Source organism: Ranitomeya imitator, chromosome 1 (assembly GCF_032444005.1).
Source record: "Ranitomeya imitator isolate aRanImi1 chromosome 1, aRanImi1.pri, whole genome shotgun sequence".
Lineage (NCBI taxonomy): Eukaryota > Metazoa > Chordata > Amphibia > Anura > Dendrobatidae > Ranitomeya > Ranitomeya imitator.
Window position 1 is genome coordinate 331,965,717 of NC_091282.1, and position 17,843 is coordinate 331,983,559.

Below are 17,843 nucleotides of genomic sequence, written 5' to 3' on the forward strand. Positions count from 1 at the left end.
ATTGTGTAATATAAAGATTATAACTACAATCACATATAAGAACATGCATCGTCACACTATATGAATTTATCAGCTAGATTTCATATTTCCAGCAGCAAAAAAGTGTCCCAACCCCAAAAAGTCTTCAAAGAGTTGTTCCATTACTTTTAGGGCAGGGTCACAAAATCATAGATTCTCTCATCCCAAAGAATTGGGCAGATTATGAAAATGACAGTCCGATCAATCCAAGTGTCAGCAGAGTGTGATCCACTTCTTTCAGATGCGAAAATTAGAGCACACCGTGAGAAGAAGATGGAGAACAACATTTCTCCATCTTTTCCATTGTGTGAGTCTGTGGAAATCGAACTAAACTCAGACGTCATTTGATGTTTTCTACGTTCCCATAGACTTGAATGGATGAGTGGCATCGGATTTGAGAAACTGCAGTATTCGACAATTTTTTCACTGACAGAATCTGCCATCAGCACTACCCTATTGAATAACATTGGTCAATTTTGATTGCACTCATCCGATATATACGATGGTGTGAACGAGCCCTTATATTGAGGACTGATCCTCAGGAGCTGTGATGTTCAGCTACGCAACTGATAACATTCAATCACCGCTAGCATTAGGAACATCTGATCGAAAGAGTGTGATGGTGCTGGCTCTCCATCGATCAGATATTGATTGATTAGTAGAAATATACTGGAACAAACCTTTAAGGGCTGTAGCTTTCACCGCTGCTTTTCTATCCCATTGTATGGTATGATTCCCAGTCCCAAGGAAAGTCAAGCATACCAGATTAAAAAGCTACAGGCCAGTTTGGCCAGTGACCTTGAGGTGTTTAGCAAAATTAAGGCCTCATGCACACGTTGAGCATTTGGTCAGTATTTTACATCAGTATTTGTAAGACAAAACCAGGAGTGGATGAAAAATGAAGTAGTGACGTATTTCAATTATACTACTCCTCTCATTGTCCCACTTCAGGTTTTGGCTTACAAATACTGAAGTTAAAAATGCACAAAAAACTCAATGTGTGCACGTGGCCTGACATTTAAAGACGACTTGTTATCAAGTCAAAATAAGCCAGATTTTACGCTTATTTTATTCCCGTTGCTCATCCAATTAGTCTGTTTTTTTGTTTATTTTGTAAATCCACCATAAAATTCCATAGATATGAGGTTTTTTTTTTATTATTTTGAGCAAAATCACTGGCCTTTACCAAGAAGGATCTCCTCAGAGTGAGTTTTGCAGAAAAGCCTCAACTAATGCCCACAGAAACTCCTGTGATGAACACCCTATTTGTAAAAGTCATCAAAATTAAGACTGAAAATTAAATTGGATTTGGATAAAAAAAAAAAAAAAACATAGTACTCAGCGGAGCAAAAATTGGCCACTTTTGACGGGTCTGCTTACAGACCTCTAATTACACAATGCTAAAACGTATTGAGAACTTATCTCTTCTGAACCTCATCCAAATACTCAACTAGCATTCCCATTACCAGAAGGTTGATACAGTAATCAATTATATGACTATTTCTGAAGAACACTTTATAAATACACTTTGGATACATTTTAGGAATAAACTAACGACCAAAACCTACTCCTAACAAAACAGTCACAGACTTGCACAAAAAAATTAGGGCATTTTCCAGATATAGCAAAGCAAAAAATTAAAGTTTAGTTTCAGAACTTCATTTCCACCAAAAATGTATGACGTACATATCTGAACCTAACAGACTATGACAACAATTTTGTTTCATACCTTGGTTTCACTATGCGTCCATTCTTGGGAAGTCATGAATCGGTGCATTTTGGGCTCTTGCGGATGATCCACTGGAACACTTTGCCTAGAGCGATGCCGTTCCATTCTCTTTTCTTTATTCTCCAGCATAATGTTAATTAAATCACTGGCTTTTGCTGCTTTTTTACCTTCAGAAAGTGGTTGCGTTTTCTCTTCTGGAATAGATCCCCTATGTGTAAAGCTTTTGGATTCATACGCTACTACCCTATTTTCATTTTTATCATCATCACTCACTTTTATTAGCATTTGTTTGCCTTGCGTATGTGAAGTTGTCCACGAGTCTGTAACCGTTGTTTCAAAGAATTGTGTTGACTGTGCTGCATAGTTAAAGGTTCTTCCAGGGGACTCTAAAGTCATTGTGGTCTGACTGTCATTTGGACAGGGCAGAATGCCACCACTTTCTCCTTTTATATTTCCATCTTTCTCATGTCTTCCTTCTGAAAAACTATTAAAATTATCTAAAAGTGTAGAATATTTTGATAGACCTTGCTTACGACCATCCTTTGTTGAGGTAGTTTCCTGAGGTGAAGTAAACCGTGATGCAACAGCCTCATACTTATTGCATTCATCATTGGCGAAATGTCTAACTGAGGGATCTCTCCAACCTTTAGAGACATTATCCCTAAAAGATCTTGACCTCTCCCATTTATTAATATTATGATCATCATCTCTGGCCTTGTTTTCTTTATCCTTTCTTTGACTGGCATTATAGTCGGCCATAAAAGAATCAATGTCCAAAACTTTAGATTTATATGTGTCATCAAGTTTAACGGGAGAGCCTTTTGCATTTGACTCTTGCGTGTTCTCGGACGTTATCAAATGTGATTTCTGCAAAGATCTTGTTTGGTCATCAAGATGTGATGGACCTTTATCATCTATACTTGACTTGTGCTTTTGTCTCTTGAGCAAAGCATCGATATCAATAACACGGTGTCTTTCTGGTGCCTTCTCTGGCTTTTCTATCAAATTTTCTTGAAGAACTAGCACATTTTTGTTTGTTTTAAATCCCTTTGATAAATGTGAAGTACCTATATCTTTATCTGCATTTTTTGCTTCTTGAGTGAAAGAATCCAAGCTTGAGTTTGTAATAGCCATTCTCCCACTGCGCTTAAAGTAAGATTCGTCAAATGTTAAACTAGTATTACTGCTGATCTGATTCTCAGAATCTTTTCCCTGCCTTTTGCCATCCACACCTGTTACTGCAAAATATGTTGCTTTTTTATCCATTGGAGAAGGGTCTTTAGTAGCAGGTATCATGTCATCATGCTCAAATTTATATAGTTCAGATGTTCTATCACCGATTTTTTCCTTATCTTGAAAATAGTCATTACTTTTTAGCAACATAATATCTCCTTTAGATTCTTCCTTGAAGCCTTTCTTTAAAAAGCCATCAGGTTCTTTCTTAGACCTAGGAGTGATTAATTCTCTCTTTATTTGCTCAATTTCCGTATTTAACATGATATTCGTAAAGTCATTTGACTCTTTACTGATGTTCCTGGTTAATGATCCTTGAGGATGAAATTCATTAAATGATGGCTGTTTTTTATAGCCTTTAATTTGGGTATTTACATCATCTCTTACACTTATAATGGATGGATCTTCCTTCACAGATATAATGTCTTTTTCTGAATCTCTTCTTACGGAGTTGCGAGAACCTATTGACTGGTCACTTTGCTGACTGAAACTGCTGAATGAGGTTTTTATTTCTCCCTTACTTTTTGATCCAGTTCCAAAGTGGGAATATTCTGGACAATTATTTCCAAATGTATTTTCTTGCTTTTCTTTCTGGTTGTAGGATTCAAAAGATTTCTCTTGAACACCCTCTAAGTCTGTGTCATTAGTTTTTGTTTGTTTTTTTCTGGTAAAAACACTCTCTATTTTGTAAAAACCTTCAGATGGTGTATTTAACATTTCATTTTTCTCTGTTGTAGAGGAATTTCTTGTTTCAAAAGAAAAATCAGTGCCTCTAGAATAAAGTCTGCCTTGGGAATTTTCCGGAGGACTATTAAAAGCATTTCTCTTCCAATATTCACTCTTACTTCTTTGCAGACTACTCCCTTCACGTTCATCCATATCTTTGCCTAGATCCCGATCTTTGTTGTGAAAAGATGGTCGAGATCGAAGAGTCACGGCTTTGTATTCTGGTGCCATTTTAATAGATTCACTTACAACTCTTTCAGTGACGGCTTGGACAACTTCATACTTTGGCTCTACTCTCTTGTTCTCATCAAGTTTAAAGTTCTGAAGCGCCATTCTTGATAAATTTCCAACATCAGTAGAGGAAGTGGTGTCAAGATACTTTTCACCCAAATTATGGTCTTTCATTTTAAGGTCCTTTTGACTTTGAGATACAGATTGAACATTATCACCAGATAACCAGTCTGACCAGCTTGACGACTCAGGTTTGGCCAGTAGACATTCAGATATGACAGCACTTTTGGAAGGCTGAGTGGATATAAGATTTCCTGAGTGATATATTTCAGGAGCATTATGTCTTTCTACATTGTGCTCAAATAAGGTTGCCTTCACAGTTTTCACACTTTTGTCCACTTGGGTTGAAGTCATATTGTTTTCTTCAAATGCTTCAGTTTTTGCATTATATAATCTCTCTCTGTAATTGTATTGTCTTCTGTCTTTTGCAACATCTGCACTGCCTTCTATTCTTATAGGTTCATCATTTCTTCTGAATGACCTTCTTGGTCTGAACGTTCTTTCTTCCAATATTGAACTATTTTCCAGTTCCTTTTTTTCCTGAGGGAAAAAATATATATATATATTTATAACCTTAATATTATTTTCACATGCTGCCATGAAACGGTCTATTCCTACTCATTAAACTATTTAGAAAAATAACAATCTATAGCATAGAATGCGCCTATTTTTATTTTTTATGCTTTATAAGAAGCTTACGGTTTTTACATGGACTTTCAGAATTAAAATCACATCTTAGAATTTCAATTGACCTTACGGTGGACTAACACAATCACTATGAGTACATTTAGCATCATCTGAATTAGAATAATCATTATTATTTATATGAAGAAAATGTGTTGTGAGACATTTATTCTTTTATAAGTTGACTACATATGAGATTTCTTTTGACGAGGATTCACCAAAAATATTAGACTTTTGAGGACACCAGATATGTCACAGTTTAAGTGAAACGGTGATTGGACTAATTTGATGGGGTTACCCAGGAATTAGGTTTTTTTTTTTCTTATTGGGCTAAAAACTTTTAGTCAGGTAGTTGTTAACTACATGCCTGTTCTGCCCTGTGATGATCTTCCCTGGTTCAGAGCAGCCACGGACACCTACTGCCGTGGTCAGGTCAATGAAGCAGTGTCTTCTTTTCCACTCTGCTGTGTTGACAGGGTGCCACTGCCGATGTCATGCTGATTGAAAGCTGCCCAGGGTTAACATGATGCCAAAAGAAGTAGGCAAATTGCCACCTGAACTGAGACATCTTCACAGGTCAAAACAGACAGGTAGTATAGCAAACACCTGCTGGCAAGTTCTTGGCCAAAAAGGAAAAATAACCCTAAGTCCCAGATAACAGCTCCAACTTTATGGTTTCACCTGAGGCTCCTGACAGTGACCACTCTGCCACCACAGATAACAGTCCAGCTTAACAGAGCTAGATTGTCAGGAATATAGCGGAGTCTGAAAGCCAGCTAAACTATTGTTTGAGCAATGGCTGTCATGGCATGGCTCCATGGACTATTTTATATAGAAACAGTGGTGTGTGTGTGTATGTGTGTGTGTGTGTGTATGTGTGTGCGTATGTGTGTGTGTATGTGTGTGCGTATGTGTGTGTGTGTATGTGTGTATGTATGTGTATATATATATATAATTGCCTAAGGGTTTTTCCGTCTGTCTGTCTGTCTTTGTCTGTCTGTCCTGGAAATCCCGCGTCTCTGATAGGTCGAGGCCGCCAGGCCTCGACCAATCAGCGACGGGCACAGCGACGATGATGTCATAAAGGACGTAGATATCCTGCGTCTGATTGGTCGAGGCCGCTAGGCTGGCGGCCTCGACCAATCAGAGACCGGCACAGCATCGACGTAGAAATCCCACGTCTCTGATTGGTCGAGGCCGCCAGGCCTCGACCAATCAGCAACGGGCACAGCGACGATGATGTCAAAGGACGTAGACATCCCGCATCTGATTGGTCGAGGCCGCCAGGCCTCGACCAATCAGCAACGGGCACAACGACGATGATGGCATAATGGTTGCCATGGCGACAATGATGTCATAAAGGTTGCCTCGACCAATCAGCGACGGGCACAGCAACGATGATGTCATAATGGTTGCCATGGCGATAATGATGTCATAAAGGTTGCCTCGACCAATCAGCGACGGGCACAGTCTGCCGCGAATTCTGGAATCATCATTGTCCATATACTGCCGCCAGGCAGGTAGAAATCTCATGTTTCTGATTCAGTGACGGGCACAGTATCGACGTAGATGTCATAATGGTTGCCATGGCGACGATGATGTCATAAAGGTTGCCTCGACCAATCAGCGACGGGCACAGTGTGCCGCGAATTCTGGAATCATCATTGTCCATATACTACGGGGACATGCATATTCTAGAATACCCGATGCGTTAGAATCGGGCCACAATCTAGTATATATATAATTGTCTAAGGGTTTTTCCGCCTGTCTGTCTTTCTGTCCTGGAAATCCCGCGTCTCTGATTGGTCGAGGCCGCAAGGCCTCGACCAATCAGCGACGAGCACAGCGACGATTATGTCATAAAGGACATAGATATCCCGCGTCTCTGATTCAGCGACGGGCACAGTATCGACGTAGATGTCATAATGGTTGCCATGGCGGCGATGATGTCATAAAGGTTGCCTCAACCAATCAGCGACGGGCACAGTCTGCCGCGAATTCTGGAATCATCATTGTCCATATACTACAGGGACATGCATATTCTAGAATACCCGATGCATTAGAATCGGGCCACAATCTAGTGTATATATATTGTAAGACTCATGCTGGTGTGGTAGATGGAGGCAGGTATATCTCGCCCAGGTGTTTGTCCTATGTGAATTAGGCCACTCAGTATCTTCAGGGTGCTAATGGGTTAATGATTGCAGGAATAAAAGATGACCAGCTGGGTGTTTCCAGTGTCTGCCTGGGGCACACAGATTGCCTGCCTGTGTGAGACAAACGTGAGTGAAGAGCTCTGCTCAAGATCTGTATGATGTTAGCTGGGTGGGAGAAGCCCCCCCAGTTGTTGAGATAGCAACGTATTTGTTTAGTTAGTGCCGGACAGGCTAGGGTTTATTTTTATGTTTTGTTTTTTGTGTTGCTTTCACGTTAATAAATCTGACCTGAGGTCAGCCTGCTCAGAAACCTGCTGTACGCCTCAGATTCAATGCACAAACCACGTGTCCTTTGACCCCAGCAAAGGCGATCCCAGAGTGTTTTGTCACATTGTGGTGGAGAACGCGGGCATACCGTGGCACAGGCGACAGCATGGAAGACGTGGTGAAAGCCTTAGTACAGTCCACTGCCGTACAGCAGCAGGCCACTGCCGCACAGCACGAAGCTAATCGCTTGATGGCCGCACAGCTGAAGGAGTTACTGGACATGACGGTTGCAGACCGCCAACTTCTCCAACAGGTGGCGCAGCGCCTGGTGAGCATGCCTGACGCTGACCCGGAAGCAGAGTCCAGAAGGATCCATGTGAGTCGATACTGGCAAAAGCTGACTGCAGAAGATGACGTCGAGGCATATCTGACAACTTTTGAGCGGACGGCATTGAGAGAGAAGTGGCCGAAGGCACGATGGGCCGATTTGATTGCCCCGTTTCTCTCCGGCGAGGCCCAAAAAGCTTACCATGATTTGGACCCGGAGGTCGCTCAGGACTTTGAGAAGCTGAAAGCTGAGATCCTGGCCCGGCTGGGTGTGACGACGGCTGTCCGTGCACAAAGGGTACATCAGTGGACATACCAGCAAGATAAACCAGCGCGGTCTCAGATGTTCGACCTGATCTACTTGACAAAGAAATGGCTGCAACCCGAGGTACTGACAATACCCGAAATAATCCAGCGGGTTGTCCTGGACAAGTACCTGAGAGTACTACCCCCAGCGCTGAAAAGGTGGGTAAGCCAAGGAAATCCCACGACAGCGGATCAACTTGTGGAGTTGGTCGAGCGTTATTCCGTGGCAGAAGGACTTCCCGACGACACCGCCAAACCCCGGACTGTGCCTCCTCCTCGTGGAACCGGTAAGACTGTTCCAGGGACCACGGGTGAAGGAAAATCGCTTAAAACTGTGGGGGAGGAGTCCGGGACTGCTCGCACTTCGAGACCAAGAGTATTGGACGGTGGTCTCAGTAGGGGACCTGTTAGGTGTTTCCGCTGCCATGAGAAGGGTCATGTTTCTGCGAACTGTCCTGTTACCGCTGAACCCATGCAGTGCGACGTTATAGACTCTAGAAAACGCATGTCTTTGGTTACACAGCTAGTGAGTGTGAATGCGGGTCAAAATGATACAGTGAAACACCTGTGTGAATTATCTGTTGATGGGAAAAATGTTGTGGCATTACTAGACTCTGGAAGTGTGGTGACTCTGGTGAAAGCTAGTCTGGTGGCACTTCCGTCTGGTCCGTCTGACAAGTTTTCTGTGACGTGTGTGCATGGTGACACCCGCTCGTACTTAACAGCGGTCATATGGATTTCTACTCCCTATGGGTCAGTGCAGCACAAAGTGGGACTCGTTCCCGCATTGTTACATGATGTAATCCTGGGCAGGGATTTTCCCTATTTCTGGCAGTTGTGGGAGAATCAGTTACTCCTTCACGGTAGCTGTACCCGTAAATCTTCCCCCATGCCATCTGGAGGTCCCGAGTCCCTAGAGGAGACCCCACAGGAAGATGTTGCTGGGGAGGTTAGTGAATCTAACCTTCAGTACCCCTTCTCCGTCATGGCGGGGGAAACAGAGGAAACTGAGGAACCTCAGCGAGAGGCGGAGGCAGACAGCCATCCGGCACCCTGCCTGCCAGATTTGGGAGTCCAGGTGGATGACTTCCACAGCGAGCAAATGAAAGATCCTACCCTGACTCCGGCTAGGAAAAATGTAAAAATGATAGATGGGGTACCCGTAGAACCTGACACTAGGCTAGCGTACCCGTATATGGTTCTTGAAAATGATTTGCTCTACCAGGTAGAAAAAAAAGGGGAAGACACAGTGCAACGGTTAGTGGTACCCAAACCTTATCGGCGGAAGGTACTGGATTTGGCCCACGGACATATAATGGGGGGACATCTGGGGGTACAGAAAACCACAGAAAGGATATTGCATTGTTTTGTGTGGCCTGGAATACATTGTGATGTGCGTAACTATTGTGAGTCCTGTCCAGAGTGCCAAATCGCGGCCCCTAAATCTCAGTTCCGTAGCCCTTTGGTACCCCTTCCTATCATCGGGGTCCCTTTTGAGAGAATTGGGATGGATTTGGTTGGGCCCCTTCCCCGATCCGCACGTGGGCACCAACATATCCTCGTCATCGTGGACTATGCCACTCGTTACCCGGAAGCCGTCCCTTTGCGTAACACAGCTACCAAGACGATCGCCAAGGAATTGGTACAAGTGTTTAGTCGGGTGGGAATTCCAAAACAGATACTCACCGACCAGGGGACTCCCTTTATGTCGAGGGTAATGAAGGAGCTCTGCAGGCTCTTACAAATAGACCCGTTGCGTACGTCTGTCTATCACCCTCAAACAGATGGCCTGGTTGAGCGCTTCAACAAAACCTTAAAACAGATGCTCCGGAAGGCGATAGACAAAGATGGGAAGAACTGGGATTACTTGTTACCCTATTTGCTGTTTGCCATTAGGGAAGTTCCCCAGTCTTCCACAGGATTTTCGCCTTTCGAACTGTTGTACGCCCGTCGTCCCCGGGGACTGCTGGACGTCGCAAAAGAAACCTGGGAAGGTCAAGTCACTCCCTTTAAAACGGTGATCGACCATGTAACACAAATGCAGGATCGTATTGCCGCTGTCATGCCCATTGTTAGGGACCATATGTTACAGGCCCAGGGAGCCCAGAGGCAAAGTTATGATAGAGGCGCTAAGGTCCGTACATTTGCACCCGGCGATAGGGTGTTGGTCCTAATCCCTACGGTGGATAGTAAATTCCTGGCGAAATGGCAGGGCCCATTTGAGGTCCGAGAAAGAGTTGGTGAAGTGAACTATAAAGTGTACCAGCCGGGTAAGAGAAAACCGGAACAGATTTATCATGTGAATCTGATAAAATCCTGGAAAGACCGCTCTGCCCTAACGGCGGATCTGCCCCGTCCGGTTTGTTCACCTACTGTACCAGAGGTGCAGGTTGCTGAGACTCTCTCAGAACGACAAAAATCTGAGGTTAAGCAATTTTTGTTACAGAACCGACAGTTTTTCTCCGAAAAACCTGGCCGGACGAAGTTGGTGAAACATGATTTTGTCACAGAGCCTGGCGTCACTGTTCATGTGAAGCCCTACCGGATTCCGGAAGCCCGCCGTGAAGCCGCCTCCCGGGAAGTGATGGCAATGTTGGACTTAGGAGTCATTGAGGAGTCACACAGCGCCTGGTCCAGTCCAATTGTGTTGATACCTAAACCGGATGGCTCCATCCGGTTTTGTAATGACTTTAGGAAACTGAATGCAGTTTCTAAATTTGATGCGTACCCTATACCCCGGGTCGATGAGTTGATCGACCAGCTTGGTAAAGCCCGATACATTACGACCCTGGATTTAACAAAGGGGTACTGGCAGATTCCTCTGGCCGAGGCGGCCAGAGAGAAGACGGCATTTGCTACACCGGAAGGTCTGTTCCAGTATGTCTATATGCCGTTTGGACTTCACGGAGCTCCCGCAACGTTCCAGAGATTGATGGATCGAGTCTTGAGGCCTCACAGACAGTACGCTTCTGCCTACCTGGATGACATCGTAATTTACAGCATGGACTGGGAAACTCATCTCCAGAAGGTACAAGCCGTGATTGATGACCTGCGAGATGCAGGTTTAACGGCAAACCCCAAGAAATGCCACATCGGGCTTGAAGAAGCCCGATACTTGGGCTACGTGATTGGCCGAGGAGTGGTTAAACCCCAGATCGACAAAATACAGGCAATTCAGGGCTGGCCACAACCAGTGAACAAGAAACAAGTGCAGGCTTTCCTGGGGATTGCCGGCTATTATCGCCGGTTCATACCCAATTTTGCAGCCATGGCTACTCCCTTGACGGATCTTACCAAGGGGAAGGGTTCCGTCATGGTAAAATGGACCTCAGCTGCTGAAGAGGCCTTCCACAGCCTGAAACGGGCTTTGTGCTCTCAGCCCGTACTAGTGACTCCTGATTTCAGCAGCGAGTTTGTGGTACAAACTGATGCCTCTGATACTGGTGTCGGAGCTGTACTTTCCCAGGTGAGGGACGGAGTCGAACACCCGGTCCTCTATCTCAGTCGGAAACTGAATGTACATGAGCAGAGGTATGCCGTGGTTGAAAAAGAGTGCCTAGCCATTAAATGGGCTCTCGACTCCCTCAAGTATTACCTGGCTGGTAGGAAGTTTAGGCTGGTCACAGACCATGCCCCTCTCAAGTGGATGCACCTCCACAAGGACCGTAATAGTCGGGTAACCAGGTGGTTCCTTGCCCTGCAGGCTTACTCTTTTACGGTGGAGCATCGACCTGGGGTGCAGATGGGGAACGCCGATGCCCTATCCCGAGTGCACTGTTTCAAAAGTGTTCTTGCTCGACCGGAGTGGTCTGAGCAAGGGGGGGGGGATATGTAAGACTCATGCTGGTGTGGTAGATGGAGGCAGGTATATCTCGCCCAGGTGTTTGTCCTATGTGAATTAGGCCACTCAGTATCTTCAGGGTGCTAATGGGTTAATGATTGCAGGAATAAAAGATGACCAGCTGGGTGTTTCCAGTGTCTGCCTGGGGCACACAGATTGCCTGCCTGTGTGAGACAAACGTGAGTGAAGAGCTCTGCTCAAGATCTGTATGATGTTAGCTGGGTGGGAGAAGCCCCCCCAGTTGTTGAGATAGCAACGTATTTGTTTAGTTAGTGCCGGACAGGCTAGGGTTTATTTTTAGGTTTTGTTTTTTGTGTTGCTTTCACGTTAATAAATCTGACCTGAGGTCAGCCTGCTCAGAAACCTGCTGTACGCCTCAGATTCAATGCACAAACCACGTGTCCTTTGACCCCAGCAAAGGCGATCCCAGAGTGTTTTGTCACAGTATATATATATATATATATATATGTGTATGTATGTATGTATGTATGTATGTATGTATGTATGTATGTATATATATATATATATATATATATATATATATATATATATATATATATATACATACATATTGTAGAGATTTCACTCACTCAGCTGCGACGGCTGACACTCAGGAGACGTGTTCCTTTAAAGTTCACTGGGTTTATTGCTTCATAAACCATGTGGCAAACAACAGAAAACAAATAGCCTTTGGTTCAGGTAAAGGAAAAACAAGTGTCCAGTTCATCCGGCTCAGTCCTGAAGCCGTAACACACTCAGGAGGGTTTCACCTCCACACATACCTACCTGTGTTAAGCATTAGGCTTTCTTTTATATGTCTAACCACACCCAGAACCCATCACATGACCAGACATGTGGTTGTGACATCACCACAGGTCCTGAAACACATATAGGTAGCCATGGTTACATCACAGCAACAAGCCATCTATAAGACACATATCTCCCATCGATTAGACATCCTTTAGCCACGCTACAATATATACAGTCATGGACAAAAAATTTTGAGAATGAGACAAATATTAATTTGTCCAAAGTCTACTGCTTCATTTTTTCTAATGGCAATTTGCATATACTCCTGAATGTCAGAGTGATCAGCTTAACAGCAATTACTGTACTTGCAAAGTCAATATTTTCCCAGCAAATGAACTTTAACCCCCAAAACACATTTCAACATCATTGCAGTCCTGCCTTAAAAGTAGCAGCTAACATCGTTTCAGTGATTGATCCATTAACACAGGTGTCGGTGTTGATGAGGACAGGGCTGGCGATCAATCAGTCATGATTAAGTAAGCAATATACTACGTGGCTGGGCAATATACTACGTGACTGGGCAATATACTACGTGGGCTGTGCAATATACTACGTGGCTGGGCAATATACTACGTGGCTGGGCAATGTACTACGTGGCTGGGCAATGTACTACGTGACTGGGCAATATACTACGTGGGCTGTGCAATATACTACGTGGACATGCATATTCTAGAATACCCGATGCGTTAGAATTGGGCCACCATCTAGTGTTTAATAAGTACGATAAATATTTAAGTCATAAAGGAGATCAACTGTCTATACTAAGGTGCAACACAAGGCTAAATGACATGCAATTCCTAGAGCCATAAATCAGTGTCATATATTTTCAATGCAAATGAATTTCATACAGATAAGAAGATGGATTTGATGCGGATGTCTACATGATCAGATACAATTTTCATTAGGGAACCTATTACAGCTGAAAGTGTTTGATGGGCTGTTATGGACTAATCAACAATTAGTAAACTAAGCACTGCATTAAATGTATTTTAGACATTCATAAAAATGTGATCTATCTGGTCCTCTGTCATTATACAAAAACAGAACTGATAATGCCCTACATCAGTTTACTACTTTATATAAGTATTGAAATGGAATCTGTCAGCATGTATTTGTTATGTAATTTGACAGCAGTATGATGTAGGGACAGGGACCCCGATTCCAGAGATGTTTCACTTAGCTGCTGCACCCAGTAAAACCTATGACAGAATCAGTGTTTTGCCTGCTGCAGATCTAGCAGAGCTCGGAATGCTAAGCTCTGTATAACCCCGCCCACACCACTGATTGGTAGCTTTCTGTGTACATTGTATAGGGACAGAAATCTGCTAATCAGTGCTGGGGGAGTGGTTGGACTTTGAGGAACAATGCACCTTGTCCTCCAGTGATAACTTCCTGATGATAAAACACAGATTGTATACCAGCAAAACACAGCCCAGTAAGTGACACATCCCTGGAATCAGGCTCTCCTCCCTACATCATGCAGCTCTCAGAGGAGAGAGCAAAAACCTTCTGACAGATATCATTGGACAAGAATTCCACATCAGTCTACAAGTGCAAAATGTCACTGTCTGATCATGCAGGAATCCAATCTGCAGATATATTGACCCAGAGCAGGAGAAGCAGAGAACAGTAAGTGTTTTGTGAGGCAATTAAATGGTTAACATATAAGTTATACTATGTGTTTTGTAACAAAATGTTGCAGCAATCTGCTTAGCCCCTCACATCCAACATGACCATTGCAGACTGGATGACATATATAAAGTGACAGGTTCTTTTTAAGCTTTTTTATCATTATTTTAAGAACAATCTACAGAGATCTGCACAAATAATTCACAAAGTACTGTCAGGTCAATGCGAAGTCCACATCATAAAACTTTAATAGGAAACATGGGGAGTACAATGTAAAGAATTACTCAATATAGAATTACACTCAAAGTAGAAAAGAGATGATATCAATATATATTTGAAATTTGTTCTATCTAATGAAAATAAACTATTTTTATGCATTAAAAAAAATCAGTCAGGATCTGTTACATTATGTAGCCATTACCTTAGTCATCATGACCCCAATGTTAAAAACCGCTATGATGCTATTGTGAACAGAACAGAATGATTGGGGCGCTAGGGCAGATACTGAATGGGTGCATCACATAACTTGTTTAAAAGTATTATATTAAACTAGCTATTGAACCCGTTCTACGCCCGGGTGGGGAGCATTTATATTGGTATATGGTCCCCATCCTGGTATGTGCTGCTCCATCCTGCGTCCCCATCCTGTCATGAGCTGCTCCATCCTGCGCCCCCATCCTGTCATGTGCTGCACCCATCCTGTCATGTGCTGCACCCATCCTGCGCCCCCATTCTGTCATGTGCTGCACCCATCCTGCGCCCCCATTCTGTCATGTGCTGCTCCCATCCTGCGCCCCCATTCTAACATGTGCTGCACCCATCCTGCGCCTCCATTCTGTCATTTGCTGCTCCCATCCTGCCCCCCCCCGTTCTGTCCTGTGCTGCTGCCATCCTGCACCCCCGTTCTGTCATGTGCTGCCCTATTCTGTCATGTGCTGCTCCCATCCTGCGCCCCCGTTCTGTCATGTGCTGCTCCCATCCTGCGCCCCCGTTCTGTCATGTGCTGCTCCCATCCTGCGCCATCGTTCTGTAATTTGCTGCTCCCATCCATATGCCCCATACGCTGCTCTATTATGGTTGATGGCCCCCATAAGATGCTCCATAGTATATGCCCCGTATGCTGCTCCATTATGGTTGATGGCGCCCATAAGATGCCCCATAGTATACAGGTCCTTCTCAAAAAATTAGCATATAGTGTTAAATTTCATTATTTACCATAATGTAATGATTACAATTAAACTTTCATATATTATAGATTCATTATCCACCAACTGAAATTTGTCAGGTCTTTTATTGTTTTAATACTGATGATTTTGGCATACAACTCCTGATAACCCAAAAAACCTGTCTCAATAAATTAGCATATTTCACCCATCCAATCAAATAAAAGTGTTTTTTAATAACAAACAAAAAAAACAACAAATAATAATGTTCAGTTATGCACTCAATACTTGGTCGGGAATCCTTTGGCAGAAATGACTGCTTCAATGCGGCGTGGCATGGAGGCAATCAGCCTGTGACACTGCTGAGATGTTATGGAGGCCCAGGATGCTTCAATAGCGGCCTTAAGCTCATCCAGAGTGTTGGGTCTTGCGTCTCTCAACTTTCTCTTCACAATATCCCACAGATTCTCTATGGGGTTCAGGTCAGGAGAGTTGGCAGGCCAATTGAGCACAGTAATACCATGGTCAGTAAACCATTTACCAGTGGTTTTGGCACTGTGAGCAGGTGCCAGGTCGTGCTGAAAAATGAAATCTTCATCTCCATAAAGCATTTCAGCCGATGGAAGCATGAAGTGCTCCAAAATCTCCTGATAGCTAGCTGCATTGACCCTGCCCTTGATGAAACACAGTGGACCAACACCAGCAGCTGACATGGCACCCCACACCATCACTGACTGTGGGTACTTGACACTGGACTTCAGGCATTTTGGCATTTCCTTCTCCCCAGTCTTCCTCCAGACTCTGGCACCTTGATTTCCGAATGACATGCAAAATTTGCTTTCATCAGAAAAAAGTACTTGGGACCACTTAGCAACAGTCCAGTGCTGCTTCTCTGTAGCCCAGGTCAGGCGCCTCTGCCACTGTTTATGGTTCAAAAGTGGCTTTACCTGGGGAATGCGGCACCTGTAGCCCATTTCCTGCACACGCCTGTGCACGGTGGCTCTGGATGTTTCCACACCAGACTCAGTCCACTGCTTCCTCAGGTTCCCCAAGGTCTGGAATCGGTCATTCTCCACAATCTTCCTCAGGGTCCGGTCTCCTCTTCTCGTTGTACAGCGTTTTCTGCCACATTGTTTCCTTCCAACAGACTTACCATTGAGGTGCCTTGATACAGCACTCTGGGAACAGCCTATTTGTTGAGAAATTTCTTTCTGGGTCTTACCCTCTTGCTTGAGGGTGTCAATGATGGCCTTCTTGACATCTGTCAGGTCGCTAGTCTTACCCATGATGGGGGTTTTGAGTAATGAACCAGGCAGGGAGTTTATAAAAGCCTCAGGTATCTTTTGCATGTGTTTAGAGTTAATTAGTTGATTCAGAAGATTAGGGTAGTAGGTCGTTTAGAGAACCTTTTCTTGATATGCTAATTTATTGAGACAGGTTTTTTGGGTTATCAGGAGTTGTATGCCAAAATCATCAGTATTAAAACAATAAAAGACCTGACAAATTTCAGTTGGTAGATAATGAATCTATAATATATGAAAGTTTAATTGTAATCATTACATTATGGTAAATAATGAAATTTAACACTATATGCTAATTTTTTGAGAAGGACCTGTATGCCTCATATGCTGCTCCATTATGGTTGATGGCCCCCATAAGATGCTCCATTGTATATGCTCCATATGCTGCTGCATTATGGTTGATGGCCCCCATAAGATGCTCCATAGTATATGCCCCGTATGCTGCTGCATTATGGTTGATGGCCCCCATAAGATGCTCCATAGTATATGCCCCGTACACTGCTCCATAAAGGTTTATGGCCCCTATAAGATGCTCCATAGTATATGCCCCGTACACTGCTCCATAAAGGTTTATGGCCCCCATAAGATGCTCCATAGTATATGCCCCGTACACTGCTCCATAAAGGTCCTCTGGCTGTGACTGTTCAGTCAGAGGGCGGCGCGCATTAAGCGCGTCATCGCGCCCTCTGAACTGTGAACGTCACAGGCAGAAGACCCGAAAGATGGAGCGACGCGCAGCGCTGGAACGGGACAGGTTAATATAGGTTAGACTCACCCTCCTGCCACGTCCCTGCTTCTCCGTTGGAGATCGTGGTGTGCGTTCAGTGCTTACGCATACCGCGATCTCCTGGGCTGCGTCACTCTGTGGGGTCCGGACTGCGCCGGCGCTTGCGCAGTCTATAATGGCTCGGACAGAGTGACGCTCCCAGCCTTATATTATAGGCTAGATTGTGGCCCGATTCTAATGTATCGGGTATTCTAGAATATGCATGTCCCCGTAGTATATGGACAATGATGATTCCAGAATTCGCGGCAGACTGTGCCCGTCGCTGATTGGTCGAGGCAACCTTTATGACATCATCGTCGCCATGGCAACCATTATGACATCATCATCGCAGTGCCCGTTGCTGATTGGTCGAGGCCTGGCGGCCTCAACCAATCAGAGACGCGGGATTTCTACGTCGATCGTGTGCCCGTCGCTGATTGGTCGAGGCCTGGCGGCCTCGACCAATCAGAGACGCGGGATTTCCTGGACAGACAGACGGAAAAACCCTTAGACAATTATATATATATATATAGACTAGATTGTGGCCCGATTCTTACGCATCGGGTATTCTAGAATATGCATGTCCCCGTAGTATA

At 44.2% G+C, this 17,843-nt stretch overlaps 3 protein-coding genes across 5 annotated transcripts in view; all 3 read right to left on the reverse strand.

Moving 5' to 3' along the window:
• Positions 1–17,843, reverse strand: part of CRYBB2 (crystallin beta B2) — a 412,932-nt gene that overhangs the window by 388,923 nt on the left and 6,166 nt on the right. The gene's annotated exons all lie outside the window — the stretch shown is intronic.
• Positions 1–17,843, reverse strand: part of CRYBB3 (crystallin beta B3) — a 256,164-nt gene that overhangs the window by 232,155 nt on the left and 6,166 nt on the right. The gene's annotated exons all lie outside the window — the stretch shown is intronic.
• The window catches only part of KIAA1671 (KIAA1671 ortholog), a 225,434-nt gene that overhangs the window by 130,785 nt on the left and 76,806 nt on the right, over positions 1–17,843 (reverse strand). For all 3 annotated transcript variants that reach the window (XM_069759154.1, XM_069759138.1, XM_069759147.1), the window contains exon 4: positions 1,748–4,537. In XM_069759154.1, the coding sequence (XP_069615255.1) occupies positions 1,748–4,537 (2,790 nt within the window). The remainder of the gene's footprint in view (positions 1–1,747; positions 4,538–17,843) is intronic.